Source organism: Lemur catta, chromosome 5, assembly GCF_020740605.2.
Source record: "Lemur catta isolate mLemCat1 chromosome 5, mLemCat1.pri, whole genome shotgun sequence".
NCBI lineage: Eukaryota > Metazoa > Chordata > Mammalia > Primates > Lemuridae > Lemur > Lemur catta.
This window is the reverse complement of record NC_059132.1, coordinates 3,357,629-3,375,163: the sequence shown is the minus strand read 5'-3', so window position 1 is coordinate 3,375,163 and position 17,535 is coordinate 3,357,629. Positions and strand designations below refer to the sequence as shown.

Sequence of the window (17,535 nt, the reverse complement as noted above, 5' to 3'; positions counted from 1 at the left end):
ACCTGCCCCTCCAGTTGCGGGACAAGCGCCTGCCAGGCTGGGGAGAGGGGATGGTGTTCTAGAGGCCCCAGGGCAGGCAGAAGCCAGGCCAGACTCTGGGGTCCACACCGGTAGCTTCTCTGCTGGTCTGGACTCCGAGGAAACATGGGAATGGCTGGAGCAGGGGTCCCAGGGTGGCCACTGTGGTCCACAAGTCCCCTCGTGGGAGCTGCCCCCTGGAGCAAGGGCCCTCCCACTTCTGGCACCTGTGGGGCAGGCCCAGGTGGCCTGGGGCTCAGAGGACCCTGTGCTGCTGCAGCCACAAACCAGAGACCTTTCCCGGGGAGCCAGGGAAAGAGCGGCTCACAAAGGAGAAGGCAGACGGGGTTGCACGGGGTAGGTCAAGCAGAGTGTCTGGTGAGGGGACTGTCCATGGTCACGGGCATTCAGGGGCACTTGCTCTGAGCTTCCCTGCATGAGCTACCTCTGCTCCTCCTGTGGGAGAGGCCCTGCCAGGCCCCTCTGGGAGGTGGTGTGTCCCCCGCCTCGGCTTCCACCCAGGGCAGGCTCTCACCCGAAGGGTCTCGAAGGTGTCCTCAATCTCGATGATCTGCTGGATGTTGTTGGTGACGGTCGAGATGACCTTGTCGATGAGGTGCACCACTCCGTTGGTTGCATGGTGGTCGGCTTTCAGCAGCCGGGCACAGTTGACGGTGACGATCTGCAGGGAGAAGCAGCAGGGACACGCAGTTAGCACAGCAGAGGCGCAGTCTCTGTGGAACTAGCGGGCTGGGGAGAAGCGGGCACAGCGGCAGGGCTGCCTACAGCCATCACTGCCACAGGCCAGGACCCCAGAAACCAGCCCCGCAGAGGACCAGCACGGGGCTCGCTGGGGACAAAGGACCACGCTGTGCCCCTACCCCGTTGGGATAGTGGTGGATTTGGATGTTGGAATTCTGGTACATGGAGGTGAGCGCCATGCCGTGCTTCAGCTCGTCCGTCAGGACCCGCCTGCCCACCATGTGGTAGCGAAGGGCGTTGAGCAGCTCGATGTTGACGTTGCTGACCAGGGAGTCCAGCACTTCCTGCAAGGAAGGACAGGGTGACAGTCAGGAGCTGCAGACCCTGTGTTCAAGAGGCGGGTCCTGGCAACCGTGGGCAGCTTGCTCCCCAGCCCCTGGGCACCCAGGCCTCTCTTCTGCCACGGATCCCCCCCAGGGAGGACCAAGGGCGGCCTGTCCAAGGTGGCAGAGGTGGCATCTGCCCCATCTGGTGAGGTGCATTTTAACACAAGTGCCCTTTGAGGGCTTAAGGGAACAGCTTCCTGCAGCAGTGGGAAATGGCTCCAGACTCCCGTTCTTCATGCCCACCCCTCGGGGAGGCAGGCGGTCCCCCGCAAGAGTCCCCTGGGCAGAAGGAGGTCACTCACGGCAGGCAGGGAGGCCCAGGCCTCGTTGCTGGGGGCGAAGATGGTGAAGCTGCCCGGGCCCTCCATCTCAGGCCGCAGCTTCTCCGTGCGGTCCGTGTACAGCTGGGTGGTGGTCGATCCAACGACGCCCAGGGTCTCGTAAAGGTTTGAGAGCGGCAGGGCTGCAGGGGCAGAGGACAGAGGGAGGGGTGGGCCGCTGGGGGTCCAGCCCAGCCAGGCCAGCCCAGCCCTTCTCTGCCAGAGTGCCGGTGCCCCCCCGCCAGGTGCAAAGCCTGGAGACAGTCTGACGCCGGGGAGCCGAAAGCTCGCTCCATGCTTCTTAAAATGACTCAGCAAGTTACTTGCCTCTGTGAACTCAACTAATTGGGAATTTTTATCATTTCAAACACAGCAGCGCAAAGCTAGTGTTCCTAGATATTTAGATAATACAGGCAGGAATATACAGAAATAGATAATCCTAATCACAAACTAGTCTTGCAGATTTACCTAGTTATTGAAACTGGTTCCCTGATGGCCTCTACTGGAATAAAAGAAGTTTATAAATCTTCAAAGTACCGTGAATATTTGCAGTTAATAAAATGTTATTTCTTAAAAGTAGCCCGAGGTTTAGAAGGGCTTTCTCAGACAGGCAGTTGAACGTTCACTGTGCAGGGTCTGGAACTGGGATGCAGAGGCTGAGCTCCTCTTCCAGGCTCATCTCCTTTTCCCACCCCAGTCCCTGCCTGTCCTTGCACTTGAGTCTGTACGGCCACAGCCCTGCCCGGGCCGACCACGCCCTCCCTGTGACCTTGGCACCAACCAAATTGCCCCCCTCCTTTTTAAGTCTCAGTCTCACATTCTTAACTGAAAAAACAGCAGATGGAGGTGGGCAGCGAGCACACAGGGAGAACGCCAGCACCTCCCCACGCCACTGACTGCTGTCACACGCCACTCCTGCTCCTCTCTCCCACCTCTCCCCTCCGTCCACGCCCGCACGCCGGGCCTGGCTTATTCACCTGCTGGACAGCCCTTCTCTCCGGGGACCTTTTCATATCCAGGACAGCACTCGTAGCTGATGACTCTGGAATGAGACCAACACACGTGCGTATTAGGCGGGGCGATGCTGCTCACACACTGTGGGCCCCCCCCCAGGAAGAATCACCCCCGGCCAAGAAAGGGGAATGGTGGGTGAGACATCCTCCTCTTGGGAGATCATTTGCTAAATCGTATCTGTGCCTTTCGTTAGCAAGGAGCTTCTCACCCCTCCTCAGCTTCGTAGAATGTTCCTGATGGTTACCAACACCTACAGCAAACCAGCTGGGACAACAAAGGACTCTGGCAGCATATTCAAAGTTGTGATTAACCAACATCACTCACCGAGACTTGATCTCCAACGTTACACAGGGGAGCCCAGCAGTTAGCACTCCTGAAATGGAGCAGGGAGGAGCAGAAACAGCCCTGCACCCGTCCTGGCTCTGAGTCTGCTGCCAACTAGCTGGGGCATCCCCAGCCAGCTCTGTCGCCTCTCTGGGCCTCAGTCTCCCCATCTGTAAAATGCATGTGTGTACCCTGCAATGGTCATGGGATTCAATCTCTCGTGGCCTTCCAGCTTTCTGATTTCATAACCAAAAAGGGCAGCGTATATATGACCATCGGGTTTTTCCCAGTCTTCACAAACTTTAAACATTAAAATAAAAACAAAGCTCCTCTTATGAATATGCTTGGTTTTGTATTTCTTTAAATTAAACAAATTAATAAAAAACATTTTTCCGGGTTCAAATTGAAAATATACAAAGGATTCTATAGTAAAGTGTTCCCTACCCACCCTCATCCTTCAACTATCCTGTGGTCATTCCAGGAGTCAGCCAACATGGCCGGTTTGCAAGATTCTTTATATTTGGATGAATACCAGGCCAGCAGTGCACAGTTTCAGCCTTTGAAATCATTTGTTCTGGAAAACCACAAACTTTCTCTGCTCCTAACTCAGACCAGTCCATCATGGGACATTGGCCACTGTGTAGAGAGAGGTCTGAGATACACAGCTTCAGCTGACCCAGAATTCTGGGGAAGCCCAGAAAGACTGGGGATTTCAGATGACATTGCAAGGAAGGGAGGCTACACCTAAAACAGACTCGCCTAAAATCAAATCCCCGAGTTCTGCAGAAGGCCAGCCCGCACGGCAGCGTGAGCGTGGCCTCTCCTTGGAGGGCCTGGGGCCAAACGCAAACAGCCACATCCTTCCCCTTTCTTTCTCATCCACGCTGTGCCCTCCGGGACAGGAGGGAGCACAGCCTTTAACTGCAGTGGGTTTTACCGCAGAACTGCTCGCTGGGGGGCTCTCCGGGATGTTTAACGACGTTAGCAGAAGAGAGGCGGGCAGATGGGGAAGAAATAAGGGCTGGGGCTCTGGGCTCTGGAGGATGCACTCAGTGTGCCCAGGACATTCTGCCCTGGTTAATTCAGCTGGAGTCGTCTCCGGGAAGACTTAGTCAGTCAAGTGAAGCTGAAGCCCAGCTCACATGTTACCCGGGGGCTGTTTCAGGGATTGATTAGCTAGGCAGCCAGGGAGCTGCAGTTGGGGCTTTGCTAGAATTGGGCTCCCCAGGAAATGACTGAGGAGTGACGAGTGTGCACCTTCTTGTTCACCCTGCTCGCTCCATCCTCCTGCCTTCCGCTCCCCACCTCTTCTCCAGCCCTCCTCCTGCCCTGTCCCTTGATAACCTGCCGTCCCTCTTTATAAGGCTGTGGTCTCAGGACTGCCTTCCACTAACCCACAGTTTTATCTTCAGAAACTAAAGTCATTCCTGCAACCAAAGCAAGATTTGATTGGCACATTTCCAGGGGCATCCTGGTGTAAGAGGAATGGTACTAGGACGAGGAGACTTGCCTTGCGATCCATGAGCACCTAGCAGGGTGACCTTGAAAGTCCATTTCTCTCTCTGGACTCAGTTTCCTGATTATAAAATGGGGTGAAGTTAAACTAGATGATTTCTAAAATTCCTTCCAATCTCACACTCCCAATCCTACTCAAAAGGCTTATTTCTAGGGAGTAGAGATGCAATCTTTCAGAGAACAGTGCCAACTTCTTCCAGCTAAACCCAGGGAGAGCTCCAAGTCTTTGACCCACAGGACCAGCGGACACCCATGCATGGGATCCCAGGCTTTCTCTGACAAATGCCAGGGCTCCATGGCTGGGGTTGTGGAGGTGGGATTAGGTCAAGTCCCCCAAACTTAGTTCCTTTCTCAAAGTGTCTGTGTGAAACTCCATGGAGCTGGGGAAGCACAGTTGGAGGGACAGTCTTATCCTCAGAGTCCTCATTTCTGGTGCCCCACGCACGTGGGCGCTGCATACCCACAGCTGGAAGCCTCAGCCGAGCCAGCCAAAGACTTTTCTTCCATAATGCTGGCTTCTGAGTCTCACCCCAAGAAACCTCAAAAGAGCTGAACGGCTCAAGTGGCCTCACCAGGATTTCACTGAGGACAAAAGAAAACCAACTCCCCAAATGTGAACATACTTGTCTGTGGCCAGGTGTATGTCTGCGTGTGTGTTGGGGATTGGGGGGGAGGGGCACGCAGAGAACGACACCAGGAGAAACGGGGAGCTGAGGGGCTGGGGAGGGAGGGACAGATCTACGCAGAAAAGTCTCAGCATGGAGCAGGGTAACTTAGGATGCAATCAGAAAGCTGCCAGGGCTCTGAGGGGCAAAGGGGTTTCTTAAGATCACAGGTGGGGACGGAGAGACCCAGGACTCTCCTTGCTTTCAAGTCCAATCCTCTCTCCACTGCTCTTGACAATGCACATATCTGGAGGACAGTAAACTGAGTGGGAAAGTTTGACATCTAGACGACACAAGTAGTGTCTCCGAGGTGGTCACGACTAACCGCTGTCAGCACTCACTGTCCTCTCCACGTGGGCTTTCTGCACCTGTGTCCTCCAGTGGCTGGACCACGCTGTGCTGTCACAAGTGGATGGCTTGCCTAACACACTCCCCACAGCCGAGGCTCAGTCCCTGAGGCCACCGCCTCCCCAGTCAAAGGCTTGTTCCTGGCTAACCAAGTGTGGCTCTCTGCCAGGAAGCTCTGCCCTAATCCTCCTGCCCTGGTGACCCCTCCCTGTCCATCCTCCTGCTGCCCACGGTCTGGCACCTCCGCCACTCTCGAGGAGTGCCGGGCTCATCCATGCCTCTCAGCCCGAGCACAGCAGCCTGTGGATTGAGCAGGTGCCACAGCTGGCAGGTCACCTGCTCCCTACTTCCCTGGCAATACCAGCCTTGTCAGGACTGGTCTGCACACCCCAGAGACGCACAGGGCAGCTGGGAACGGCAGACTGAGACAGCCACCCACTGAGACAATCTCGACCAAACCTCTCCAGGCTGGCAGTCCCCCAGGCTCAGCCCAGTGTGCCACCCTACTTGGGCTCTGGTCCTAGGAGAACAGACTCTTTGGGGAGATGGGCCAGGGGACAGAGTCGTGGGTCTGCTGCCATCTCTCTCGGGTGCAGGCAGGAAGGACAGAAACAATGGGGCCTCCCGGCTATGACCCCCACCCCCAGTTCCTGGGCTTCCCTGCAGAGAAAAGACTAACCTGTTGGTCTCTGAATCTAAGCTCATCAGCCACAGCTGTTCTGACTAAAGTCTCCTGGCTTCTTGGTGGCCAGACACAGTCTAATAAAGAAAAACCTCAAGTTAGAAAAAGCAGGCCTTCTGGAGTAACGAACTGCTAGTTATTTTGTTCCAGCTTCCCCGTTCAAAAGAATAATTTGACAAAGAACGTGAGGAAAGGTGTCTGAGCAGATTTAAGGGGGGCAAGACGACAGCGTTGACCCACGGTCTCCGCGTAGAGACGTTCGGGAAGCTCCCCGCCGTTCCCCTCTAACGTTCCACTCACGACTGGATAGAGACAATCACTGATATTTGTCTCCTTACAATAATTTCCCAAGAAGGTAACAAAAGTTAAAACAATCGCTCTCTCCCAGGCGCTTCCCGGGTTTGGCCGCCGTTCCGGCCGCCAGTGCCGGGGACTCACTCGGCGGAGCAGCCTGCAAGCCAGTCTCCTGTGACCAACAGCAAACCGTCGGATGTCATCGTCTCCAAGAGGAATCGCAGAGCAAACAGACCCACAGCGTCTAGACATCTGCCTCGCCCCCCGGACCCCCGAGAGGTTCATTTTCTGCGCTCCTCACCTTGGAAACACAGTTGAGCTGATTCTTGAGTTTCCCGGCAGAAACCAGGGCTTGCTTTAACCTCCCGTCCACACCGCAGGCCACTGCCTGCTTAGTGATGGGGGTGGAGTCTTCAGAAAACAGACACACATTTCTGGTGGGAATCTGTGTGCAGGGTGCCAGGGCATTCTGGGGGCTCCTGGATGCTGACTCAGTTCCCACGCCCCGCATTCGATCCCCCCGTGCAGCAGCAGGCAAGCACCTGGGGGAAGGTTGCTCTGAGCCAAAGGCTTCCTTCTCTGACCCAGAGGCGGCCTTGTCTCTGGGACCCACAGCCACAGGCTCCGGGCTGTACCTGGGGCAGTTCGCGCCCGCCCTACAGGCCTGCTCACTGCGTACCCCCTGAGTCACTGACATTAGCTGCTGGGCTCGACTGTCCCTGGGGGCAGCACAGAAAAGAGGGCTGACCTGCCCTGCTGACCAGTGGATGGCTTTGAGCAAGTCACATGGCCTTCTGAGCCTCAGTCTCCCCATCTGTAAATGGGCCAATAATCATACTGACCTTATAGGGTAACTGAGAATTGAATGAGTTTACATGTGATGGTTGATATTTACTAAGTGATAATTGTTGAGCTTCCTCTAAAAAAAACTATGGGCTGAGCACAGTCACTCACACCTGTAATCCCAGCACTTTGGGAGGTGGAGACAGGAGGACTGCTTGAGGCCAGGAGTTTGAGACCAGCCCGGGCAACAAAGCAAAACTCTGTCTCTACACAAAATGTTTTAAAAATTGGCTGGGTGTGGTGGGATGCACCAGCTACTGGGAGGCTAAGGTGGGAGGATCACTTGAGCCCAGGAGTTTGAGGCTGCAGTGAGCTATGATCGTGCCATTGAACCTTAGTCCAGACAACAGAGCAAGACCCCATTTCAAAAACAAGACAAAACAAAACAAACAACAAACAAAAAAACTCCAGGTATAAACTTTAAGATTGAAGCCAGGTTAATAACGTCATTGGAAGCAATGTCTTACATCAGACCACTGATCAAATCACATTGTAGCAAATAAACTCCCCACAACGCATCCCTAGAACTCAATAGATAGGGTCTGTGTTACTTCCCCACTCCTTGTAACAAATTTAATGGCTTACAATAACACAAATTTATTATCTTACAATTCTGGAGGTTAGAGTCAGACATTGGCCTTATGAGGCTAAAATCAAAGGCTACGTTCCTACCAGAGGCTGTGGGGGGAAACTCTATTCCTTCCCTTTTTCAGTGCCTAGTGGCTGCCTTCATTCCTCGGCTTGTGGTCGCATCACTCCAACTTCAGCTTTTGTCATCACGCCTCCCTCCTACCTGGCCTCTTACGATTACACTGGACTCAGCAGGTAATCTAGGATAACCCCCCTCTTAAGATCCTTAATCATATCTGCAAAGCCCCCTTGTCCATGGAAGGAACCGCATCTACAGGTTTGGGGACTGGAATGTGGACCTCTTTGGGAGGTCATTTTCCTACCGACCACAGGACCTTACCCTGGTGGTACACGGGTTCACCTAAGTGCCCAACATAACAAAACTCCATGTCAGCTAAGCAGCCTCTTAGTTTCTAGAACGGGATGGAACCTTCAGGAAGATATTTGGTGTTTGGTTATGTCTCAGTTACCTTGGAGCAAATTACCCAGGGGGTCCCAGCTGGCTGCACAGGGAATGGGTGACAAGGAAGGAGGTGCTGGTGTGGGTCTGGGGACAGCCTAGGTGGCTTCTCACCATCTTCTTCTTTTTCCCCTGGGACCAAGGTCGTGGGATATGAGAACCGGAGGGAAAGGATGGCTCTTCCTCAGCGTCATGTCAGATGTCTCTGGGTGCCCTGCCCAGAATGACAACTGCTGGAATGAGCCCTGCCAGCTGATGGCAAAGCTCGACCATGCACCAGCTGGCTCTGGTGAAGTTCAGTCTGTCAGCTTTAGCATGTCAGCCCCTGGGCAAAGCCAGGCTTGCCACTAGAGAGGCGGGAGTGTCCTGCCAGCTCATCTGGGCTCCAGGGAACGGCTTTGGCACTTGTGAAATGTGTCGCTCACGAAACAATTTCAAGACTTTGGAACAGAGAGCTGCCACCCCGACCCGCCAGCTCCCGCGCCGGCCCTCCCTGTGCCACGTCTATGATGTCTGTGCTCCTGCTGTGACTGTCCCAGCCCCGTGATGTCAGCTCAGACTTGGCTGTTAAACAGGCCTCCTCTCCCTGGGGCTCCCACAAAGGAGGCCTGTCGAGAGGAGCCAGGCTCCCTGACCACAATTTCCTGCACCTTTTTCTCAAAGTGCGACATATAAAAATTTTATGGCTACTAATCAAACTAGGGCCTGAAATCAAGGAGGGGGATGCCGTCTGCCCCCTACAACCCTCTTTGTTCGATTCGCCATTGTATCACTCCGGTGAGCTTTAGGATCTGAAACAAATGCTAAAGTGAATTTCCAGGTAACAAAATTCACTCAAGCCACTAAATAGGGGCCCACTGGTAACCACTTCCCGTAATAAAACCTGTACGTCAGGCTTGATGCACAACACCAGGGTCCTGCTCTCTCTGTAAATGCAGAAAAGCTGTTTTCTGGGGCTACCACAGCTCCACCTGAGGACAGCGGTGCTGCGTGTGGCCAGGACCCCCCTCGGGGAGGCAGAGTCCAGGGTCCCACAGCAGCAGGCGGGTGGCTCCAGGCTCCTGTCTCACCAGGCCTGTCCCTGTGACTCTGTGACCTCACACGGCCACTGTGCTGGCTGCCCCTACTCTGCTTTCCTCAGTCTTGGGCCCCTCGATGACCCATGCTGCCCCTCATTGAAGACACTTTGCTCCCTTTCATCCCAGCTCACGCTTCTGCTCCGGCCTCTGCTCTGGAGTCTTGCTGAGAAAAGCCCCCCTGCCCACGCTGGCCCCACGCTGGGACAATTCTGTTGCTCTAATCACTCACAACCATGCCCCGTTTCCCAGTCTGGTCCTCACCCAGCCAGAGGCATTTGGGACCCCCTTTCCCCAGGACGGTGTCAACTCCAGCCAGCACCTGAGCCCTCTCCCCCTCCCACCTGACCACCCGTGGCACTTAGCTCTGGCCACACGGTGGTCGGACAGTGGCCCCCTCACTGGTCTCAGTCCCGGGTCCAGGGGAGCCCGGCCAAGCTGCTCTTACTCAGCTCTCCGAGACAATGGAGATGGGTTCAACCTCTTCCTCTTCCCCTCTCTGAGTTTCTGGATTTTTCCAAGTCAGCTCCACCTTCCTGGTACTGCACGTGATGTTCCAGGAAGGGCCTCTCTTGTCCTGGATCATGAAGTTTTACATCAGCTCATGTTTTTCTATCTTCATTTCCTCTTTTTGAATGTGGCCAAAGCGGCGGCCACATTCGAGAGTTGAATGTGAGCACTACCTCCCTCTGGCTTCGCAAGACCAGGACGAGAGCTGGGCCTGGACACTGGGCTTTGCCCGCGGCTGCTCTAAACCTCAATTACGTGTTTAGAAACCCGCACCCCACCCGTACATTTCTTCCCTTTCCTGGTGCCTGGCCTCTGAGGTCACTGGAGGAAGGACACTGCCCCATGTCACTGAACTCCCAAAGCCACCCCTGCCTTAGCGGGGATGCCTTGGTGCAGTGTGCCAACACACAGCTCTGTTGCTGGTGCCTGGTGCTGGCACGTGGAGGAAGAGGCGGGTAGCAAGAGCCAAGAGCTAAGGTGACTCATCACCAGCCACAGGGCAAGCCTGGGAACCGCCGGGGAATGAGATCCAGCTGCTGTTAACCAGGCGGGCAAGTGCTCCAACACGGGGTGCCCGAAACGGCACGGCAGGTGCCGCCCTGTGGCCGGCTTGCCATCACCAGTGGGCCGCATTGCTAGAGAAACCTGAACCAACAGGGAGGTGGTGCCCTTTGAAACCGAGGGCACTGAGATGGGGAGGAGGTTTGCTCGGCACCAGCGCTCTGGGCTTCTTCCTGGTCCAAGCAGTTACGCGGGGCCTGGCTTAATGTTTAATTAAGCAATTACTTAACTTTGTGATTGAGGAAGTAATATATGCACATGAAAAAAATCCATTAGTACTAAAGGTATTTCTTTTTCTTTCTTTTCTTTTTTTTTATCTTGGATGTAATGGAAGGATGGGTGGAGGAGGAATTTGCGTAATCTTTTTGCTCATGGCAGCAAGAATTGTAGCTGAGTATCTGTTCACTGAAACCAGGAGGTGTGTACTAGCTCACTCAACTCCAGCTTGAAGGCCGGGCAGCCAGCTGCCACAGACCTGCCCTGGTCAGGCTCCCAGGGACTGACAACAACTGCCCAACATAATCAGGGTTGCACACGGGGCTATTTAGTTACATGTACTTTTAAGGAAAGAGCATTTCCCCTGCTTTCCATTTGTTATTAAATTGGAGGAGATGTCTGCTCAAAAGCAACGTCACAAGCAATAAACTTAAAAATCCCTGACATTGGAAAGTGTTCAAGATCATGGCTTAGGGTGTCTTAATCCTCCTACGATGCAGACGAGAGGAAGGTCAGGCCCTCCCCAGTGGCTCAGGAGGTTTCCCACAGCACATCTTCCTATCTGTAGGCGAAAGCCCGCTTTGAGATCTGTCGACAGTTAGTGCTAAAACAGATTATGTTTCCCCGGAATCTGTCAGAACACGATGCTACCCTGTTTCCAGCAGGCAGTTGGGGCGAAGGCTGCTCCCTCCTTATGACAGAGGCACCAACCAACCAGCCTGTGGCAGCCACACTGTTCCACACCCCATCGCCACTCTTACTTCTGCTTGTGTGGTGTAGATTTGCAAATTCTGGGGTAATAATAACAGCGGCTAGCATTTACTAAGCACTGACTAAGCGCCAGGCACCATATTCCTCATAACAGCCCCATAAGGTAGGTCCTTTTGGTATTCCCACTTCACAGACAGGGCAAAGGAAGGTTCTAAAGATGAAGTACCTGGCCCAGGTAAGTGGTAGAGCCAGGGTTTGAGCCAGTGTTCTAAATGTGCTGTGCTGTCTCCTACCGTGCGTATGTCTGGGCACTCGAAGTCTTTTTGGGGTGTTTGCCTTAGGACTGCAGAGCAGGGGTGGTGTTCCTTAGCATAACTTCACCACGGGGCTCTCTTTTCCAGAGTCCCATGTAGGTGGCTTCTCCACTGAATATCTGTATCATTTTGTGATGACTGAGAATCCCACCCTCCCCTCCCGCCAATATTTCATGCTTCTTGCAATCCCAAACCAACCAAAAACATATCCAAGTCTTGTCAGCAGCCTTAAAAATGCAAAACAAAATTGGCCTAGTTTCCTAAAAATGCCACTCCCCAGCACACGGTCCCGACACGTTTGCACATGCACCTTCTTGGCTCTTTAGGCAGCCTGACCTTCTAGAAGGCGTGCCCAGGCCTGGGGGCGCCTGCAGCCGGCATGCACCCAGGGGGCCTCCTTGGTGGCGGGTGGCCCTGAGTGCTTACAGATACTCACGTGGATTTGCCGCAGATTTTCCTCTGGTACCACTGCTTGCAGTTGGTGAAGTACTTCTTGTTAGTGCCAATGAGCTTCTGCACAGCACACACGTTCGGGCTGGAAACAAAAGCAACAGAGTTAGCAAAACGGTTAGCAGGACCACCCCACCTTGACATCTTTCCCATCAGGTTGGCCTTCCTGGGCCATTAGAATGTTCTAGAACTGGAAGAGGAGACAGCCATTTCAGTCTTGGTACCTGGGAGGGCCTGTCTATGTAGATTCCCACTGGTCCCCATGAAAGCATCCCCTTGAATTAAAAATTGTTAAAGACTCTCTTACACATTGGTATAATGTCATGTACGTATCCTTTTTGACACGAGCAATTGGTGAGTGTAAATAAAAGCATTTCTGGGCAGCCCCACAAACAGACATACTCTGCATCCCTAGACCAGCCCCCGGCGCCCCCAGGCAACCTGTAATGAGTGTCTTTCCTGTAACTAGAGGCCATGGATGCTGTCAGGACCAGGAATGGGGGTGATCTCCCATGTTCGTCACGTAGACCCCAACTCAAGTCCCACTTCCCCCAGACAGCTTTCTTCCAACGTCCCAGGTGACATGCTTCTCTCCACCCTCTGACCTGGGACTCAGTCCTTGTTTGATGCTGGGTACCAAACAGAATCCCGTCACTGGTGTGTGTGGAGTGGATGTCTCTTCTTTTCAACTACACTCAAAAGAACATTGAGAGCAAGTGTTCTGTCTTGTGTGTTTTACACTCTAGACGGGGCCTACCACCCAGTCAGGACGCAGAAGGAGCTTGGAATGAACTCGTTGAAAATACCGCTCCCCCAGCCACCCAGATCACAGCAATCCTCGGGGACTCTGTGGAGGAGCAGAGTGCAAATGTCCCGGGGTTCACCGAGAAGCCTTTCCCAGGGCCTTAGGATTCTGTTCTTGTAGGTTTCATTCTAGAGTACCAAGTCCTGACCGGAACTGTGCTCAGGCAGGTGACGGCAGGACCTTCACTGGGAGCCACTGGGGAAAGGAGGCAGCTGTGGCTGTGTGGTGACAATCGGGAGGGGTCAGCCTTCCCGAGCGGGAGGCAGGCAGCTCATCTGACTGAATCACCGGTCAGAGGAAAGCCAAGAAAACAGAAACTGAGGCCTCAGAGAACTTCAGGTATCATCCACAGGGTGGGGTGTTCCTTTAGTGTCAATTCTCCTGTCACATTAAAAATGTAACCCACAGACCTCATTTGCTGTGCAGGGTATCACACCGATATTACAGTGAGAGCTACAACCACCACCCACCATTTAGCTGCAGCCAGGTTACCGGCTGGGAATTCATTCCGATCCTTTCCTTCTCTGCCCTGTGTCTTCTATCATATGACTGTCACCTCTTGTCCAGCTTTTTTTTTTTTTAATAGGCAAAAGGGAGTAGGCCGAGGAGACACATAGGCATTAGTGAATCAGTGCAAGAACCTGGGGGCGAGAGAGGTGAATTCTGGAGAAGAGACCCCAGGCCAGCAGAGGGAGGGTCCCTGCCTCCCTAGTTCTAGCCAGCTCTGACCAAATGACCGCAGCCCCCAGATTTCTAAAGTCCTGGCTTCTCTGTTTGTTGCCTAGAATTCACAGGTTAGACAGTCCCCAAATAACCCCGAGGAGTCCCTGCTGGCCATCCTCCAGCCCTGGGTTTTATTTATTGTTGTATAATCCCAGAAGTTCTTCTATCTGCCCAAGCAGGAAACAATTACTGTCGATGAATTCCCTGCAACTTTCCGTAGGCGTTTGGCGACTCTTCAGCGAGCCTCTTGTGAGTGTGGCTCCAACATTCCTCTGCAGAGTGTTTCCACTGCTGCCGCCCCTGTAACCGGGGCAGAGGCTGGGGGCGGCCGTGACCCTCTCTCTCCCTCCCACGTCAGGGGGGTGTGGGTGGGCTGTGCACGTAGGAGATTTATGCTGAAGCTGAATTGAAATGAGCAAGCCACTCCTAGACCCTCTGCCTCAAGCATAACAGTGTTGCTGGTCAACTTGGCTTTAAAAATCAAGTGCTTCAGGAAATCCGGTCCAGTCTTTGGTTGTTGATATTTGGAAATGCGATCACATTTTTACTTCTTGTTCAGTATTATTTTCCCCCTTCCTTTCCCCATAGCAACACAGTCGAGAGACCATGTCACAATAACTATCTCTCAACAGCTTTCTGTGTTTGGACTAAATCACTAAGCTGATGTTTCCGCATCTGTAAAATGGGAACATGAGCAATAGCTCTGACTGTATTGTGGTGACAATGAGAGCACCAGTGGTGATGGGTGACAAAGTGCTGCACACCAACATGACACAGTGCTTCTTTCATCGCATCTTGAAGCACACCGCATTTCCTTAAAACAGCAAAGAAGTTTTCCTTCCCTCTGCACCCGTTCTCGCTTTGAATGAAGGGCTGGAGCTCGAGCAAGGTTATCCATTTGCACAGGGGCCACACCCATGTGTGCAAGGCCAGGCAGCCCTGTGCTATTTTCAGGGACAGTTAGTTCAGAGTTAGTGCCACTGTGCCTGCAACCCTTTTGTCATGCTTCGTGTGCCTGTACGTCCAGATTTTACTGGGGGAGGGGTACTCCTGTGACTTCTCAGATCATTCTGCCCAGCACAAATTACTCTAGGCCTTTCCAACTGCACTGCAAGAAGTTAATCAAGAGGATTGGCCTGCAGGGGCTGGTGGGGAAGTTGATCTAGTATCTGAAACTCATAATGAAGAGCATCTGCATTAAAAAAAAAAGAAAGTCCTATTTCCAGCTGGTCAGTGTCTCCTCTTGGCTCTGAGGCGAAGGAGAGGTTTGCTAAAAAGAAGGTTCTTGGGGGAAAGGCCCTCAATACCTTGGGGGCCCCTTCACTGTGGCTGTGCCCAGAGATGCCCTTACGGGTGACAGTGTTGCAGGGCATGCTGTGGGGATCTTCTCCTGACTTAGTGGACAAGAAACAGAAGAAACAGAAACCTCCCAGGCAGACTATGGCCCCAAACACAACGCGGTTCATTTGCCAGAGAGGCAGAGGGACGGAGGGTGGGGTGGACAGCGACAGTAAAAATGCCGGTGGCTCACATCCTGACTTTGAGGCCTCACATCCCCCTTGTCTTTCCCACCTGCCCGCTCCCTCTGGTGCACACAGCCTAAGTCAGAGGGATTCTCCCGCTTCCCCAGCGACCCCAGGGCTGCCCTGTGCTCTCCTTGTCCCAGGAGGGTGTGGAGCTGTGGCCCAGCCTGGCTTGATCTCGCTCTGCAGGGCACCTAGACCTGTTCCCAGCAGCCCCTCTTCCCTGAAGCCCTAAGCACCTGAAAGGCCAAGTTAGACCATAAAAACCACAGGCAGAGGAAACCAGGGCAAGTCCTCCCTAGGACAGGCAGCCTGTGCCCACACCGGAGCGCTCCTGGGCGTGGAGGGCCAGGGCTTTGCTGGGGCTGTGAAGTCCACTCTGTCACCCCCACAATGAGTTCTGACCAGAGCACAGATCGGCCCAGTCCCTCGGAGGTGCGGGCAGTGCCTGGGGCTGTGAATGCCAGACCCCAGCGGCACCTGGCCTTCCTCTGAGGAGCCGTGACACGACTTTACTCACATGCAGTTTGACCTAGCTGTGAAGGGGACGCCGGCTGGAAGCCGCGGCAAAGCCTGGCTGTGTGTGAAGCAGGCGTGGCCTGGTGTCGGGTGTAGAAATCTTGCCCAGCTCTGCCTGGGTCTGTGCTAGGGTCTTTACCACGTGAGCCCATCGGCCTGAGTTGTCTCCTAAAGCCAACCCATCTTCAGTGTCACTTGGAATGATAATGTCCCGTATTTACAAACCCAGCTATTGCTTTAAGAAAGACTCCAGTCCTGGCTCCAGTGCATTCTGCAGGACTGCAGGAAAGTGGCCTGACCGCTCAGGACTCAGTTTCCCCATCTGTACAATGTGAGGCCCACTGAATTCTCCTGCTTTTCACCAGCCTGCTGCCTTTGCTGTGCCCGGGTAGTGTGAGTGCAGGGCATGGCCAGGTGCACAGGGACCTGGGGCGCCTTGGATGCTGCCACCTTGTGTGGCCCCCAGGCGCCTGTCTGAAGTCGCGGGCCAGGGACCTGGCTGTGAACTGCTGGGTGGGCTTCCACCTTGGCCTGGGCGCCTTCCCACGGTGATTCTGGGCAGACGGCTGCCAACTCGTCCTCCCCCGTGGGCTGGGAGGAGAGGCTGGGAGCGGGCCACGCTCCTGGTCCGAGCAGGTCGCTGTCAGCGCCCCCACTTGCTTCCTCTACAAAGCGTCCCCGCCGCTTTCCCTCCAGGGTCCCCTCCCTCCTTCCCTCCACCGCGTGCAGGGCTGGTCTCCGAGCGAACGCTGCCTGCTTTTCCTTCGATCTTTGTCCCCTGCGCCCCCAGCCCGCTCGGAAGCCCCCGCGGCGAGCGCTTGGGGGCCCCAGCGACCCGTCCCTCGGCCGTCTGTCCCGGCGGGCGGCTCGGCTTACCCGTGCTGGCGGCCCCGGAGCCGGCTGTGCTGCAGCACCAGCTGGTAGGGCGACTTGGCGGGGCCCGCCAGGGTCGCGGCGGGGCCCAGGGCCAGCGCCAGGGCGACAGCCAGCAACCGCACGAGGAGCGCCATGGAGCGGGGTCGCGCACCGGGCGGCGGCGGCGAGGCTCGGGAAGTGAGGGCGCCTCCGCCGCCGGCCACGTTAAGTAAGCGGCGGGGGAGCGGCCGAGGGCGGGAGCGGCCGCCTGGCGCCTCCCAGCCCCGCTCCCCCGCCGCGCTCGCGTCTACGCGGGCCGCCGGCCCCGCGCCCACCGCCGCCCTCCCCCGCCGCGCGGGTCCTTCCACATGCGGGGCAGGGGCAGCTGTCTCTGCCGCTCCCTCCAACCTCACCCCGGGCTCGGGTCCTGCACGGCCTGAGCCCGAAGACCCCTCGCTGACCCTGGGGGGGGCAGTGCCACCCCCAGGACACCTGGCCCAACGGACTTGTCTCCCCCCCCCCAACCATGCTCATTGAAACACAGATGAGGTGTAAATCTTGCGAGTGACAGAAGCCAGAAAATGTGGGGCAGGTTTGGCTCTGGGGAAGGGTGGGGTCCTCACTCATTCCTTCCTTCGGTAAACGTCCCTGCGGGCCACCTGGCTGCGGGCCACCTGCCAGGTAGATGCTGTGCAGACATGGAAAAGGCGAGATCCCTGCCCTGGAGCAGCTCAGAGCAAGCAGACAGCTAGTCATACGGTGGCTGGGGCGGTAGCACTCACCCAAGCACCTATTAATCACCCACCAGTTACCTGGCACCGCTAGCCCTGAGGGCACAAAGATGGAAGAGTGGATGAGACCCAGGCCCTTTCCGGAAAAGCTCACAGTCAAGGAGATCCATGGACCATCCAACAATGTGCCATGGAGAGGGGCAGCTGGGGCCTTGGGGGCCCAGAGGAGGCACCTGCCCCAACAGGAGGGGACACCTGCTCTTAGGCCTGAAGGATGAGAAGGAGTTAGCAAGGCAAGATGAGACCTTTGTTCAGGGACTCAAGTCACCCTGTTGTCTGA

The 17,535-nt window shown here is 55.1% G+C and overlaps 1 protein-coding gene and 1 long non-coding RNA gene across 3 annotated transcripts in view; one reads left to right on the top strand and one right to left on the bottom strand.

The window, feature by feature from the left end:
* The window catches only part of TGFBI (transforming growth factor beta induced), a 30,795-nt gene extending 14,062 nt beyond the window's left edge, over window positions 1–16,733 (bottom strand). Inside the window, exons 1-6 of one of the 2 annotated variants that reach the window (XR_006735067.1) lie at window positions 16,486–16,670; window positions 12,026–12,124; window positions 2,404–2,468; window positions 1,409–1,569; window positions 900–1,064; window positions 554–700 (exon numbers count right to left, since the gene is read on the bottom strand). Coding sequence is in view for 1 of the 2 variants with exons in the window: in XM_045550847.1 (XP_045406803.1) it covers window positions 554–700; window positions 900–1,064; window positions 1,409–1,569; window positions 2,404–2,468; window positions 12,026–12,124; window positions 16,486–16,619 (771 nt within the window). In the remaining variant the exon portion in view is untranslated. Of the gene's footprint in view, window positions 1–553; window positions 701–899; window positions 1,065–1,408; window positions 1,570–2,403; window positions 2,469–12,025; window positions 12,125–16,485 lie in introns of both variants that reach the window. The other variant, XM_045550847.1, reaches the window with a different exon arrangement.
* Window positions 896–3,103, top strand: LOC123637801. The gene is made up of 2 exons (XR_006735071.1): window positions 896–2,488; window positions 2,634–3,103. It is a non-coding gene; the product is annotated as an uncharacterized LOC123637801 (long non-coding RNA).
* Window positions 16,734–17,535: the final 802 nt, after the last annotated feature.